This window comes from Coturnix japonica, chromosome 12, assembly GCF_054131305.1.
Source record: "Coturnix japonica strain WE chromosome 12, WE-NBRP24, whole genome shotgun sequence".
In the NCBI taxonomy this organism is placed as follows: Eukaryota; Metazoa; Chordata; class Aves; order Galliformes; family Phasianidae; genus Coturnix; species Coturnix japonica.
In genome coordinates, this window is record NC_140674.1 from 9,895,174 (window position 1) to 9,912,558 (window position 17,385).

Sequence of the window (17,385 nt, forward strand, 5' to 3'; positions counted from 1 at the left end):
ACAAATAGTGTGAAGCTGTAACTCCACTGATGTGAAAGGCAGACTTACCATGAATTACTACGCTTACACTTTGATCCCTTTGTCACCATCTCTTATTTAAAACTATGATCAGTTCCCACTTCTTCCACTTCCTAACTATTTCTTTGGCAAATTTCAACATCATTCCTAGCATTTCACTTTACAGAGTAGATATTTGGGCTGCTGATATTAAAAAAACAAAAAATAAACAAAAACAAAAAACAAAAAACCACAGTTATCCAGAGAATACAGAATGCCTTTAATGATATGCTTTTTTCTCTCTTTTTCTTTAAGTCCTGAATTTGGGTGAAAAAAAAAAACTTTTTAGTTCTCACATCATCAAACGAAGTATTTTTCTTGCAAACAGTCGGGCAGAGATCAACAGTCCACCTGATCTTTACTACAGGTTACTTTTGTCAAGGTAGATCAGGTTGTTTGTTTGCCTGTTGTTTTTCACACCGGCTGATAAAAACAATTTTTAATAAAACAATAAAAACTTTTAGATCGACAAATCAGCACATTATTTCCAAAGTTAAGTTCTTTTCAATCTTGTCTAAACTACTTAGAAACTGTTTTCATAATTAGTCACCTTATGGCAGCAAATATGTCAAAATTACATTTCCAAAAATGTTTAATATTTGACATAAACATCATATTCAGGAGACTATGGAAGAGATATCTGAAGTGTCAAACTGGGTAACAAAGTTGGAGTCAACCCACGAGGAAGTGACTCAGGTAAGTTGTAGGCAAAAGATGAAAATGTTTCATTACTCTCTCAGAAGATGCCCTTTTTTTATCTTACAGTTCTAATTAACTTTGTTTTTTTAAAGGTCAAAGAGAACTGCATTGAACGAAATTTGCCAATTAAAAGATGAGTCTCTAACAAAAAAAAAAACAAAACTGTTTGGACAGAAAAAGATTGGAACAAAAAGACATGTAAAGAAAATACATGGAAGCATTGCTATGCTTGCAGCACCCTACAGTCCCTTGAGTCCCTTCTGATTTTCTTTCCTAAGTATCATCATGCTAAATTACTGATGTTTGTTTTATAAAATCACCTATTTTGTAAAATTTACATCCAAGAAGAGAGCTTTATTGGATAAGAATTAGCTATGGAAAGCAGGCAGAATATTTCTATGCAGTTATGGAGAAAATCCATAGGATAGTGTTTTCTCTTTTCTACAATAAACATTGATAGGTCACAAAAACTTTTAAAATAAAAAGATATGATTTCATGTCCTTAACACTTTCGTATTCCATTCTTTTACTGCTGAAGTGATTTAATAAAATGAAATAATTCTGGGGAAAGCTGTAACTAGACCAAGGCCACATAAAACAGTCTAGTCCGGAAAACTGAAGAGTTATCTCACTATTAGATTGCATAATGGAGGAGAGTCACAACACTTCAGAACTAGCAGACAGATATGCAGACAAAATGTTTCATTTTCTATCAAGAGCACTATAGGCAATTCATCCGTTCGCAAAAAATTTAAGATTTATAAAAATTCAAGTGCAGTTTATGCGCCCTTATCTTTACTAAGCACTCAGATGCACCCATTCATGAACAAATCACTGCTAGTGGAGACTCCCTGCTGTTCTGCACACGCATTTATGATTCATGTTCTTTATGTAAGCTAAATAACAACACGGTGACTGAAAAATCTACAAGAATATCAGAAGCAAAGGTTAAGAAAAAACAAGAAGTAGGTGGAAGTAAAATAAAGAGGCCTCAGAAAACTTGTAATGCTTGAGGTAAAAATGTACTGATGTTCTTGCTTATGAACTGAATTTGGTTTTATACCCATCAAGGAAAAGGTGTCTTTTTAACTTTCATACAGTTAACAACTAAAAGTAAAAACCCTCATGGCAGAAGGACACCTACACAAGCGAAAGTAGGACAAGGCAAACTGTATGAAAGAATTAGACAATATTCGGTTCAGGTGTTTACACCAGTAAAGAACATTGTATAGCCCAGCAAAACTTTCACTGAGAAGCTTGGGCCCCCCGTCTGCCAGCTTGTTGACCAAGATAAATATTAAGCTACCTGGCCCTGACAGAGAAGGAAAGTCACAATGTATCCTGTCTTAAGTAAGTTTTTACTTATTTTTACCATACACTAACTGCCACAAAGCAAAATCATACATATTTTCCTTTTCCAAAGAAGGCAAACAAAGAGGTTTTTAATGCTGATAAAATAAATTCAAAATGAAACCATAAAAAAGAAACTACAGTTAAGTACCTTGGAAGGAAGGAAGTAACAAGAAAAATATAAGGAACTAGAAAATTATTTGAAGGAATAACTGTCACTAAAAGAAACCACTCCTGATAGTAATTAAATTACATGAACAATTATCATGCAATACCATTGCTAAGAGCCAACCCAAAAGAGAGAAATCATGCCACTACTTCTGCATTTGAGTTTCTCTCTGTGTTGGATACGTGCTTAAAATTCAGTCCAATATTTCTGCATTGGGATGCTTTTTGAAGTTTACCAGCACAATAAGTTCATTTTAAGATGTAAAATATTTCGAGACCACAATAAATGCTGTTATTGCAATCATTTTGACTTCATATTCTTGGTACAATAAACCATGAACCCAGAAAGCTCTATTAAATTAAGCATATTATGTCTAGCACAAAGAATGCATTTCAATCAGTATTATTTGCCATGCACTAAAAAACAGTGTACCACCCTATTTTCATTTTGTGACTTCCACAAAGATACTTAACATTTAACTGCCCAAGAATGCATACAGTATATTTAAGGTCTCATATTTACAAAGACAAAATTTGAAGACTAAAAGTGGTGCAAATAAATGCTTTCAGAAGACCATCAAGTCTGAATTCTTCAGCAGTACATAAATTCAGAGAATTACCTCTTTGTTTCTCTGAATGTTGGGTGAGGTACCAAATATCACCTAAAGGTGATAAGCAGAAAGTCATCTTTTTACTCACCAATAAAGTAGTTGTTTCCTAATGCAAGCATTTCTTCAGAAAGTACAAGTCCACCCAGTGCCTGGAGGAGAGTGACACTTCTGCCATCAATGAGCGAACACTGCTTAAATCCAGCAGTTGTCACCTTCCATAGCAGGATAAGGGAAGCAGTAGCATCTTGTCTGATTCTAAGAAAATAAACGACAAGAATATTTACATACAGTGGGGGAAATTGGTCTTATAAGAAAGTACATCAGAACAAAAAGCTTATTAACAGAGGAGTACTTAAATACGGTGAATGTGGCATTGGGAAAAGGTCTGAAGATTTTCATCACTTCTACAAAATTAAACATATTTTAACAATAACATCTGTATAATGCTATACCTAAGCAGATTTAATCATACAGAGTCACAGTTTCTCATACCTGACACCAACTTAGAGTCCAAAAACAGTTTTATATAAAACACTACCTAAGACTAGCCTTGTTCACTACTAGTACTTATATCTTTTCAAATAGTAGCTCCATTCTACAGCTAGAATGCTATCATTTTCTGCAGCTGAAACACATCCAGTCATCCTATTGACTGAAGAACATTCAACATTCGTTCAATATGAGGGATGCTGGTAGAAATCCTCTTTCATTTGCTATACCAGATCGAAGGGTCAGAACGGTTGATTCTTGTAAATCAAATGAGTTGTGTAATGCTCTCAAGGTCACTGAGTTCATGGTGCCTTCCTGAATATTGACAGGTTGAATAAGCATATACAACTGCTTATGTACTTTCAGATCCACTAGGGAGCACTATATCTATATTGGTATTGCTTTCCTCTTTGGATACTTTTTTCCACTAATTTCAATAAAGAAAATAAAATTAAAAGAATCTATCTGAAGTATTTCTGGCAAGATCCCAAAAATCTGCATTAATTTCACCTTAATGAATCACTACTGAGTATGACTGATCCTCCCAAAGTTCAATCATAAGTCATAACCATCCTACTGCTGAAATGCTGCTCATTCTCTCTTGCTGAGAGGAAGCACCCAGATAACGGGATAGACACTTTGTTGCACAATTTCCTCTTTTAAGTGTTTCAATGCTACAAAAGTGCAGAGTGAATCTCCCCTTGACAGTTTTTTAACTTCTATAATTGTGTTTTCATAAAATATTTTATATACATATGCATCCATTTATTTTTTTATTTTACCAGAAATGTAAAGTTCTCTTGTTATACCTGACTTATAGTTGATAAAACACTGTGACCATACCAGGTAAGTAAATTTTTGACAGTATTTTGGGTCAACTTTAACATCAAGCCCCATCACTACTCCTAGAGCTGAATGTCTCATTTTCAGTAACAACTTCTGTTAATATGACAGCAACCACTTATGTCACCCATAACAATAAAAAATAATTACTGAATGGAAATCTTTTTGTTGTTTATGTATTCAACCATTGAAACAGAAATGTTATGTAGGTCTTTAACAAAGGAAATACAATGCAATGAAGATAGATATCAGCTTGCATTAATCTGCCAAAATAATAATAAAAAATATATATATACTAAAGATAGACAGTATAAAAATGACAAAACCCAACACTTTGCACTCCATAAACTCCTCTGTAATGAGGACATTCCATCACGGGTTTTAAATACAGCCATAGAATCTACAAACGTCAGCTTATTCTTGATTTAAGAAAACAAAACACACACATTCACAGATCTCTTCCCTACTTAAGCTTCTCATGAATGAGAACGATTCAAAGTCCCGTGGGAAGCGTAGGACAGCTCCCACGTTTAACAGTTACAGCTCCTGACTGTCTGCAGCTTGTCTGCTTGCAGCAGTTTGTTTTTTTTTTCCAGTGAGCACGGCCTTTTTTAACTGAAAACTGGCATTCTAAAAGATAAGATGACAGTATGAGAAAAGCGGGTTATTTTGGGGAAATCTGAGCCTAAAATTGCAGTAAAGCTGAGAGCCAGAGAAGAACTGTGTTGGCAGATTCTTATCTGAAATACAGTTTTCAATAGGAAATACCTCATCCCAGCTGACAGAATCAGATCTCTCTATGAAGTCAGGTTCGGGTAGTTAAAAGTTACAAAGTAGACCTTTTTTTCTGAAAAACTATGAGTTTGAAAGGGTTCAAACAGAGGAAATTCCAAGTTTTTAAAAATGTGGTTTGTAAGACATTCACATCAAAGATTTCTGCTGGTTGACAACACCCAAAGCAATATTCTGGAAATTAAATACAAATATAAAGCATAAAATAAGTGAAATTATTTAACCAATAACTACTTTCTGCCAACAAATGCATCTTCAGATTAAAGGGGAAATACAATGTTCACTGCATGAAGGAGAAAGGAAATATCACATCTTTTCCAATCCTAATGCATTCCGATGGCCCAGAGACCTTTTAAATGCTTACATCTTCTTAGACATTAAACATGTGAGAGAAGTTACACCAAGCAAAGAGCTGTTGTAGCAGTGACAGATGCATGAAAGCTTTCTGAAGTTCTTTCATGTACTTTTAACCATTAGACAAACCTGAGTTTCTGAAGAGCATTTTTCTATAAACCCGGGAAAATTAAAAGAAAAATGCTTTTATATTCCATAAGACACAAAAAAATATTTTTACTTTATTGATGTATTCTGTGGAACTTCAAAAGAGACAAGACGGCCTCCAGCAGAGGTATTGGAACTGGCATTTCCACAAGCCACATCTGGAAGTATCTGAAAATATAAATAGTTTTAATTAATACTGAAGCACAAAACATGTCCAAAGAAAACGTGGGGTTTTTTGTTTTTTTTTAAGTGCACTAATAATCCAGTAACCATCTTTTAATGATGAACTGAAACATTTATTAACATATTTATGCTGTCATTAAATAATATGAAAATTCATATAAACATCCATTCCATCTTAACAAAACCTTCCTGCACATAAGCACAGACTTCTAAGCGTATCTTCCTTTAAAAGTGATCACATCATTTGAAAACGATGGATGGGCTTCTAGTCTTTTGAATTACTAAACTAAGGCTCTAACATTTACCACTTCCATAAATATCACTATCAGAAGATTTTTGAGGACAGCAGACGCTGATATTGTCTTTCTACTATATGGAAATATGTTGGCTTGATTTTTTTCAAACTCAGATTACTTTTAAACATATTCTTTTCTTGCTCTAACAAGGCCTGTTCTTTCCCAGAACAAGTTGTTTCAACTACTGGTGTTTTCAGACAGACAAAAACGACAAACACAGTTGAGAGCAGAGGGGACTGATTTGCCAAGTCTCTGATAACCAGTCAGTCTCTCCAGCTCCCTTAGAGTAATGAAGGCTGCAATGAGGTCTCCCCACAGCCTTCTCATCTCCATTCTGAACAAGACCAGCTACCTCAGTCTGTCTTCATAGGAGAGGTGGCTTCCTCTGGACCCATTCCAACAGATCCACATCATGTAGAATAATAATTTATTAGGGTAGTTTGAAAGCCATTACTATTTTCAATGACATCTTCATTCATATATGCGTAATAATCTATATGGCATAATTGTTTTTTTCCATCGCTTACATTAACATTATGTGCAGTTTTAATTAAGTAGTTCTCAAGTATCTTCATCACTTACCTATGAAATATCACCCTAGTAAAAAAAAAAAAAAATTCAATGTCACCTTAAAATTAAGATTAAGCAGAATTTGTGATGTTATTTTTCCAGTCATCTGGAATGTGTGTGCAACCTTTTCATGTTAGTTATGCTGAGAAAGAGAAAACTAACACCTGACACGTTGCCATGAATTAAACATCCATTACTGAAAAATCAGAATCTGATTTCTATTTTTATTTATAATTCACATGTTAAATGCTACCATGGAGTATCTGTGAAAACACAAAAAATAGAAGTCCAGAGTATGATGCAAACAATTATTATTAAGGGTCTCAGAGTTGACTTGGACTCAGACAAGAAAAATGCTCAGTGTACACATCTACTCAGAAATGTACAGATTACTCGACTTTTTTCTTCCTTGCTGAATTATCTTGCACAGCTCATACACATGCAGTTTATGAAAACAAACACGTAACTTATAATAATAAAATTAGATGTAATTGTTATTTTCTTAAGAAACTCATCAAAAAGAATGAAAGATAATATACCTATTAAATCTTCTGAATCTTGGAAGTCAGAATTATTAAGCTAACATCCAAGTCTTGATGAGATTAAAATGAGTTTGGCTAACACTCTTCTTCTTATATACTTGCCCATATTCATAATTTTTTTTCTTTGAGAATCTGTATGTCTCAGTGTATCAAAGTCTTTGTTCTCATACTCTCATAGTGCATCTAACAACATATTCAGTATGTTTTCAGAATGTCTTGTATCTATTACCTTAGATCACAAGCAGGAAAAAAATAAAAAAATAAAAAGGAATTTAAGCATTTAATTTACCTTACTATTCTATATTAGAAGCTTGGAAGTAAAGAGTATACATCTCCGAAACTTAAGGGGAAAAAAATCTCATGAAGCAAGAGTGGCTGCATAACATGAGCAATTAACCCTGTGAAAATGGGAATAAAAAGGTACTCTGGTTTGTAAAGCAGTGAGAATTAAGGACTGTTAAGCATAAAAAGCACAAGTAGGAAATATTCTTTGGGAACCAAGAAAAGCAAAAAGTAAAATGCACATTTGACTCCTCTGATAAGATGATTTGTAATGTTTGATTTTCTTCTGCAAGAAGGAGCACCATTTATGACTGGCCCTGATTTCCTGCACTATGAACCTCCTAAAATATTTATCTAAACCAGTAGGATGTGAAATAACAGAATTTCACAGCAGCTGAAACTTCACTTTTTTTCTATTACAAAAAATGGTACTTGGATCAGATAAAAAATACAAGAAACAGCAGCATCCATAAGGAATAGAAATAGTGCCAGCCCTATCCTATTTGAGACAAATACTACGGAGACAAAAATGGCATCTGATTTAGCAAATAAATCACATAGCTTTTTCACAGATCTGGGAACCTTGTATAAAGATTTCTAAGCATGTCTCTTTCCCATCTGAAGAGAGCTCCCTAAGAACTGAAAGACTGAAAAATGAGGACAAAGAAAACAAGTACATTACAGTAATACAGGGCAGTCAGAAGATGAAAACAGCCTGTGGGTCTCACTCTAAGAAAAAAAAAAATTAGTAGGAAATTCAAAACAGAACTCTGGGAAACAAAATGAAATGATTTTCAGAATGTAAAATAAAGAGTGAATGATAAACTCTGCTTTATTATTCTAATTGCTCTTTAAATTTAAAAGTGAGATGGCTAACCTCAAAAACATAAACAGACCCCCTAAAGTCATTAAAAATAATCTCTGGGGGAAAAAAATAAAAAATTATATGATGATAATGAGATCAAACTCTTCCAGGAATTTTTTGAACTGATGATATGAAATACAGTATTCCTCTTTTTGTATTATATTCTGTAAGTTTGTATCTAAACCACATTATTGGTGGATTTCTTTTAAACAGAGAATATTGTACACATAATCTATATTTTTGTTTCAAACATTTCAACAGCGTTAACATCTTGAATCTTTTCATGACAAAAATAAAATAATTTGAGAAAACAAGAGTGAAGTCTCCAGGGGAGGATCTGTTTCTACAACCTCTAGGTGGACTTTAAAAAAACAGCAGTGACTTGGCTGGAAGATTACTAAATCAAGGAAGAATAGCAGTATAGAAGAGACTCAAAAGAATATCAGCTGCAGTACCTAAGAAGAGTTAAACGGACTCTTGCTTTTCCATATTAGACCTTTTCTGAAAATATTACATAGTGTGAACTGTGCAGATACTCTTCTGTCATGTACACCAACATATATGAAGAAATACATGTGCCATTCTACATGTCCTGCAAACAGGCAGATCCCAAGTAAGTATTTTTACATGTGTGCTTTTATTACCTTGGTAGATTAAGCATATTAGCCTTCAGCTTGATGATGCTAAGTAACACGGAGACTCTAAGTCTACATTTACAGTAGAATACATACACAGACTTGTACTACGGAAAGTAGTTCTCTGAAGATATTTATTGAAATGAAGTTCCCTTGCATGTTTCTTGGAAAGCTGGCCACACAGCCATTTGTATTTCTACAAAGCCTTGTCCACAACAAGCTAATCCTCAATAGTGCAAAATTCATTCACATGACTACAGCATTATATGTTCATTTGTTTGACATCGTAACCCTTCAAGTTTAAAGAATTGCAAAAATTCTTTACTTCTTGCAAAACACTCTGTACTTTCCTCAGATATAATGGTCTGTGAATGGAATCAACAAATTCCCTTTAGCCTTAGCAGTTCTTCACTACTCTATTAAAAAAATATGAATGAATATTTCTGAATAGCAATGACTACTTCTAAACACTGTAACATTTTAAGCAGGTACACTGAGGACTCTCCAACCTTGGAGGTATTCAAGTCTTGACTGAACACTTCTGAGCAACCTGCTCTAGCTGCCTTGCTTTGAGCAAAAGTGGTGGACTGGACAACCTCCAGACTTCTCTTACAGGGTCACCTAGGCTGTGACTCAGTGAGAAAATAATTCACTTCATAAGCCAATTGATTACTATCTCTTTCTTGTAATTGCCACTGTCACTTCAGTGACACCACAGCATGCACTAAATTCCACTCCAACATAGTAGGAGTGATTTTTCTTTTGTACAGAAACATCACCCAAGGTCACTCAAATAAACAAAATCATGCACACATTAATGTATTTTTAAGTTACACTTTCCTCCTCTGTGATCTCTGATGGTTCTCTGATTTTAATTCTGTCTCTGAGACTTTTCTCCAGCTTTCTCTCCTAATGGACGAACAAGGAAATCTGCACAGCCTTGCAGCCAAAGCAAAGTTGGGCAGATTGATCTGGAATTAAATAGAATACATGAATGCACACATTATTCCCACACATTTTTCTGGATCTAAATAAAAGAGATGAATATAAACTTATTTTACAGAAAAGTCAAGACTTTGAGGGGCTGAAACTATATGATCTTTAAGGACCCTTCCAACCTAAGTAATTCTACAGAAGTAGTACTTAAATGAAAAAGAAAATGATAAGGTCTGTGCTTAAAATTTTAAGCAGATTTGAAAAAAATGTTTGGTTAATAGAAAGAGTAAGAAAACTGGTCATTTGAGAAAAACAAGACCACGCACTCGGGTGGCCTCCTGTGAAGACTGACACAGTCATTAAGAAAGATGGCCTTTCCTCTCTTCAGTAGCACAGAAACAGAGTAGATAAATGAGGTATGAAGAAAGCTCTTGCAAATGCTTTTTCAAATCTTCTTCCAAAGGATTGCATGCTAACTTTAAATTCAATAAGGTAAATTGCAAAAATTACAGTTTTGCCCTTTCTAAACACAATTGCATTTCCACCAAGATAAGGCCTGCAGAATTTCTTCTTTTCCAAACCTTTAAGGGTGATGAGAAGTATCTTTTATTTCCTAGGAAATATAAAATGTTTGTCACCTTTCTTTATGCGAGAGAAAAATGCTACAGAGAATTTAAAACAGGTACGATGTTGACTAAAAGATCCTGAACTGATGCCTGCAGAGAATTAAAAAGGGAAGAGCTGTAGGAAAAGAAAAGCCATTGTAATAGAATGTGAAGAGGGAGATCAATTACTATCTTCTTTTAGTCAAAATGCCAAGCAATAAGCCATGATCATTCTGGCACAGAAATCCCATTCAGGACAGATTTATAAAAGAAAAGCAGTACCCTTATCTGGCTGCATGGGAAAACTACAGCTTCCAATAAGCTGGTGTCATATAGTTTAAACCCCATGAGTGTATTTGCTTCTACCCTCAAGAGTTTCACATGGGATGATGCTTGAAAGAAAACCAGAACAGAAAGAAAATGAAGGCTTACATCTAACATATCTCACCAGTGGGAGAGGAAAGCAGAAGTGTTTAGAGTAGGAGTGCCTCTTAAGAGCACCAAGGGAAGGCTGACAGACTGAGTCCAAAAACAGTATCAAATGAAGGAGCCTTGCCAGCTATTGTAGCTCTGAAATTTAACATAAGGAAGTCTGCATATCTACCCAGAAAATTCCATCACAGGCAGTTCGTAAGTATAGCTCAGCTATTCTGAGCTAAAATGGCTTTGAGCAGTCAGCAGTCACACTGCCAAGAGGATCCACTAACCAAAGATTCTGAAACACAGCAATACTCCAGTCACCCTCACAAAACTTTGTATTTATGCCAAAGCTTACTACTTTTAGCAACAGAGAATGCACTCAAGATTCAAATGTCTCCCTTTCAAGCAGAATGATTCCTTAAGCTTATCCATTTGTTGCAGAACAGGAGCACCCTCTTTCAGAAGCTTCCACCTGGACCAGCCACACTAATTTAGAAGACATATACTTTACTGACTAAAACACACGTAAAACAAGTTTTGTCCATGTCAAAAGGAGAACTACCAGCTCATTGTCGCTCTAATCACTAGTTCCAAAGCCTAGATTCTGAGCGGTAGCATTACAGTATAAATAAAAGGTTAGTGTAGGACTCATGGTTAGGATTCTAACTCCTGGTCATGTACCTGGCAAATCACTTTACTGCTCTGTGCTTCAGTATTTCCATCTACAAAATGTGAATAATACTACTGATTTCCTTTGAAAAAAAGAAATTGAGCGCTATTAAGGGAAAGTAATATATAGGAGAAGGGCACTGCTATTCTAACAGCTGATTTTTACACAAAAACCTTTATTGAATCTATTATTTGATCAGGATTAATGAGATCATTCCTTTTTTTTTCCATATTACTGAGTAATATCTATCTTTCCAACACTGTAAGTAATAGAAAAGATCATTGGACTGGGGAAGTTTTGATTGCTAGTTTTATCTGTCTTGCAAGTAGAACAATTACTTTTAAAAAGCAGGAAAAAAAAGCAGGAAAAAGAAAGATCTCTCTTTCGACACCTGAGCACAAAGATAAACTCATCATATTTCGGAAATCAACAGAGTCTAATATTTTTCTTAGGATGGTCTGAGTTTGTAGACCTTAGCCTGTTCATCAGGAAAAGACTAACTTGTTATTGCAAGACCAGTCAGAGAAATGAAACAGCATCCAAAGACATCTGCATGTTGTCTTCTGGTGCAGGTCTTACGAAGAACTTTCTGTCAAGTACTCGCTGCAAAGTATGTCCATCTGAGGAACGCAAAAAATGTCCAATTGCAAACATACATCATGCCCCTCTTAGAGGATTTATTTCTCTCAGGAGTTCCCAAAACTTCCTGAAAGAGCTTCCATGGAAAATTCATCTTTGAAAGACTGAGAGAGCATTCACATGGAGAGATTCTGGCAAAATTTGTCTCTGAGTAGACAGACAGTCAGTCTGAAGAGCATTCGTTCACTTGTGATATCAGATTAAGGTGAAAAACAGGTCAACTTGGAAGGCTGACAAACAAACACCAAACACAAAAAAGCAATAACAGCCTTTTCCACCTCCTGATCTTGAGGAAAATCAAAAGAGTAGTTTTTTGCAATAAAAAATTAAAGTTATTTCATTTTACTCTATTTTATTTTTGCTTATAAGATAGTGTATGTAAGGAATAATCTTGGCAAAGCCTTTAAAGCAATGAAAAGATTTAGTATTTTTCTGCTCAGCACTGAAGTTTTTACTCTTGAACACTTCCACCAAAGAGGCTTTGAAACTCAGACCCTCGAGCAAAACAACTCTCCCTTTGGTTTAATATAAGATCAGAGACGATGTCTTGAATTAGCAACTGGAATGTTTCTTCCAAAGAAGTCTCTCTGCCCTACTATGAGTTCCAAAGAACAGAAGACCACTATGCTACATGAAAAATACCGTGAAAAACACAAGACCCATTATAACAAATTAAGAACATATAAAGGCAAGTACTTTCTGTGATAGTGTAGTGTAACAGCTATTAGCATTACTAGTGCATTTGTGATTGATAAGCTATATGTATTTGTCAGGTAAGAGAAGACATACAGACAAGTGAAATTCAGTTATTAAAAGCACCCAATTGTGAAGAATCTGAAATGCTTACTGATTCCATCTGAGACACGAACCAGGCAGAATGTTACTTATACAATACCAGATCACAGATTGAGGAATACACACAAGGCGAGGCAGGCACAGTAGGAAGGACATGCCCTTAATTGATCAGGACATTGAAAGCACCCAAGCAGAGATTACATTGCATTTAAACTAATAAAAACAGATCATTGTTTGTTTCTGCTTCAGTGCTTTCTCTCCAGTCTTCATTGTCAGTGCCTGACATATGTTCTACTGTAAAATAGATGTGGGTAAAGGTATTTCAAAAAATAAAGCTTGGTCCTCCAGACGCTGCCTACCAGAACTCTCACTGAAACAAAATGCAGCCCTATAACTATTTATATATAGATTTCCCTAAATTTATTTCATTTTTAGAGATATGAGGTCATATGAACGACCAGAATAAAACATTCTTATTTTGAAGAAATACCCAGTGCAGTATTTGTCAAAGGCCACTCGTAAGTTCATTACTTTTAATAAATACCTTTTTTGTGTGTGTTTAATTTTACCAGTGGATTAACTCAGGGTAGAAACCATATCTTCAGCCCACTAATGTAGAGAGCCCTGACATCGTGCACAAGTGACAAAAGTGACATGCCAACACTTAGAAGCAATTTTCTGTGTGTTTTTATTTAAACACAATTTTCTCACCTCAATTTCATCCCATTTCAGGTCCACAACTTTCTGTCCCGCCCTTGGCTGCCACGTAGGTAGTGTCACTGTTGCTCGTGAGTGAGGCAGAATGACGTCAGGCTCCAGCGTGGAGGTGACAGGCCTGCTTTGTTGTGGAGAAGATGCCTCTGACTGCTCGGGGTGTGGAGGGCTGAGCTGTGAGCGCTCGCAGTTCGCTCCTTCATAGCCATCACTGCAGGCACAGAGGTAGCCATCCCCACTGGTGCTGCAGTTACCATGGTGACAGGGGTTGCTGGCACAAGGGTCTGAAATGAACTGAGGAAAAAACATCATATAGGTCAATTACTGCATATAAAAGATTTATTCATGAGCTTTAGAAATACCATAAAACAAGATTCTTTTCCCCTTCTGTATTTACCTTCCAAACATATTTAAGAACCAAGCTCACCTTTGATACAACTTCAAGGAAGCAAATTCAAAGGATTAAAGAAGAATATTGACTAATCTATATTCATCACAGCTCTGACAATATTCCATGCAAAACTCGCTGTGAACACACCCAAGCAATGTGACAAACATGAAGTAGGAGCACGGCTACCACTCATAATCTGTAATTTTCAGAACAATCTTTGGAGTAATATGACCAGGGAAAACACCAAAACCTAGAAATGTGAGGCAGTAACAGCAGTGGGAATGGGACATGGAGCTCACACAAGTCACCGTGTCAGGAAGTTGCTGTGCATTGTCAGAGCTAAGCACATCGTGTAATCCTATTTGTGGACATAAATTCAATTCTAAAACAGCTGGGCCTTTTGCCTGCACTTCATTTAGTGGGCAGCAGTTTCAGTATCTTACTCATTCTTGTGCTGAAAACTTCCTAGCAGGAATTACTGGGGTAGGGATAGGGGGGAGAGAGCTTCTTTTTGTCATGGTTTTATGGCATGTTTTTTTAAGGCAGCATTTGTGATAGATTAGAGCAAGTCAGAGCTCAGCAATGTGAGAAAAATCCTGCTCTATGCTCACCTGCTTTCTTCTGATTCCTGCCTTAGATTTATCCACAGATAACTTGTACTCCATTTCTTAGGTCATCATTGACTTGAAGGCTATATGCCTCTTCACTCCTCCATGCTGGTGTTTGTCTACACAACTTCCTTACAGAGTACATTTACAGACCACTCCCAGGTTCCACCTGATGAGCCTCCTGGGGCAGGACAGACCCTCCATTTGTGGTCATCCTCACAGCGGACACCCCAACACTTAACACTGCTTTTTGCCAACACATCAAAGTTTTTGTTCTGGAAATTGATTCCTGATATCACCTAAGACATTTCTGCCTTAGTCAGAGCAACATCACACTGCTGACTCACTGTCATCACTTGAGCAACTAATACAGCCAGGCAGCTCCCTTAATTTGTCCTCACACTGATCATCAATCCACCACTGCAAACTGACATCATTTGTCTCCACAGGCAAATTTCAACCAAGTGTCCCAGCCCCCAAAGTTAGCCAGTTTTTTCCTGCAGAATATCCCACTCCTTCCCTGAATAAGCATTGCTGCTTCTTATTCTATTGCTCTCTACAGCACCACAGTTAGCGATAGTTATAACAAATGTTTAATAATAAATAAGAATTACATAAGCTGTATATATCTTTAATGCTATAATTGCCATCCCTCTAGAAATAACTAGGAGTAACTTCACTATTAGTAAAACACATCAGGCACTTAAAGTCCATAATTTCAGAATCTTTGGGGACAAAGTAATTATTGGATCTACACTTGGAATTTTCCCTTCCTATCTGTTCAAAGCCCTGGTACCACGGGCACCAAATCCTAGTATTAACTCTTCTTTTTCTAACAGTGTCCTTTTGTTGACCTTGGCTGGAACCTTTACTCTTAATGGAATTTTTGTGTACTCCAGCCTCTGTAATAGCTTTTGGACAGCAGAGGAAGCACTATTATGAATGTCAACTTCAGAAACAGTTAATTATGAATGTTAGGTTTTTTGCTGACTGATGCAGAAAAATTAGAGGCCACACAAGAGAATCTGAACATATTTAATATATCTAAATACTGCCTAAAATATACAGCATGCTCAGTTATCTTGACGTTCAGTTGTAGCTATGGATGTTATTTAATTTGCATGGGTACACACCTCATACATACTAGGTGATACATTAGACATCAGGCACAAGCTCTGACTCTTCTTCACTTTTAAAAAACAAGTGTATATTGAATTTATATATACCTCACATATCAAGAATCAAAGTATGGATTTTTATGACTAGGCAGGTTTATCTCCCTAAAATCTCTTTCTCCTTCAAATCAACAGAATAAATAAGTTCCTAGAGAACACCTCAATCAGCAAAACCATAGCTATATAAGCTATGTAAGAGAAAAGAAGAAGGAAAGGGGAAAAGGATTTCAGGAAGGAAAAAAAAAACCAAACAGTTCTGTTCTACAGTTTGTCAGCTATATTTTAATCTTGCTCTCACTTCCAAGCAGCAGAAGTTTTCACAGCACTTTCCCTTTAAGACTGCTGAAGAAAAAAAAAATAAAATGGTTTTATGGTGAAAAAAGCCCAGACCAAATCCAGTTTGCAGCAGTTCTCATTCCAGAGGCTCAAACTAGATCTGAGTCTGAAAGACACGCAGCTCTCCTACTATTGCATAAGCTCTTCACTCATTCTTTCACAACCTATCCAAACTCACATCCATTCCATTCTGAGGAAATTTAATTGTTCTTGTCACACTTGATGTGTTAACACAAAAGGAAATGAGGTTTCACAAAGGGCACTTCTTTTCCTCTCAGGTCAATACGTCCATTCATTTTATGATCAAAATAATCAAAAGTGCACTGTGATGGACACGTAGATGCAGCTGTAAACTGGCTTAAGCTTGTCCAAGCACTGAATGGAAATGGTTGTGCTCAAGATAAGCAGTGGTTTTTGCAATGTGCCACGCACTGTGTGCCTCTGGAGCTGTCACTGATGGCCCACATACATCAGTGAAAACATTTAAGTCTGTTTGGTTTACATGAAGAATTAAAATAGATGAGTGTAGATGGAGAACTTTACTATGTGCTCTCTCAGAACCAAGCTTTATGAAGTACTTCAAGAGATTTAAAAATATGATTCACTTTTCTTAGTTACCATTGATTCTACAGCGCTTATGTTTTCTTTCACGAAGCTTATCAAAACAAAGGCAAAGCAGAGAGGAGCTAACCCCTCCCATGCCCTGCTGCCACCACTCCTTCAATACAGCCCAGGACACAGTTGGTCCTCAGGGGTGCACACTGCTGGCTCATGTCCACTGCTACACAGAGAAAAGGAGGATGCAAGTAACAGAAATTTTACCATTGTCTATTTGCACAAGAATGACACATAACATCTACCATTATTTTTTTTATTTTTTTATCCTTTTTAAGATGTAGAATTTTAATATCTTTATCGAGAAAGTATATTTAGTATGCAGGTCTCTTGATTTCATCCCCATTTCTCCATTTAATAGTCTGCCTGTTTTCGTAACACTCTCACTGACTAAATAGGTATAGTTAGCAGTTGCAGTGCCTAGCTGACAAAGCTGAGTTATAATGTAACATCTATTGTACATAATTACTATTTCATATGCCTAAACAGATGTAATTTGTTGAGTATTTTTCCAACCAAAGTCCTAAGACAGATGCATACCAAGGTGACCTTGATACTGCAGTTCATTTTCCAAAGGCAGATCGAATATAAACACAGG

At 36.0% G+C, this 17,385-nt stretch overlaps 1 protein-coding gene across 1 annotated transcript in view; it reads right to left on the reverse strand.

Moving 5' to 3' along the window:
- The window catches only part of DNER (delta/notch like EGF repeat containing), a 96,797-nt gene that overhangs the window by 45,526 nt on the left and 33,886 nt on the right, over nt 1-17,385 (reverse strand). Inside the window, exons 2-4 of the mRNA XM_015871494.3 lie at nt 13,660-13,956; nt 5,584-5,678; nt 2,974-3,140 (exon numbers count right to left, since the gene is read on the reverse strand). Coding sequence (XP_015726980.2) covers nt 2,974-3,140; nt 5,584-5,678; nt 13,660-13,956 — 559 coding nt within the window. The remainder of the gene's footprint in view (nt 1-2,973; nt 3,141-5,583; nt 5,679-13,659; nt 13,957-17,385) is intronic.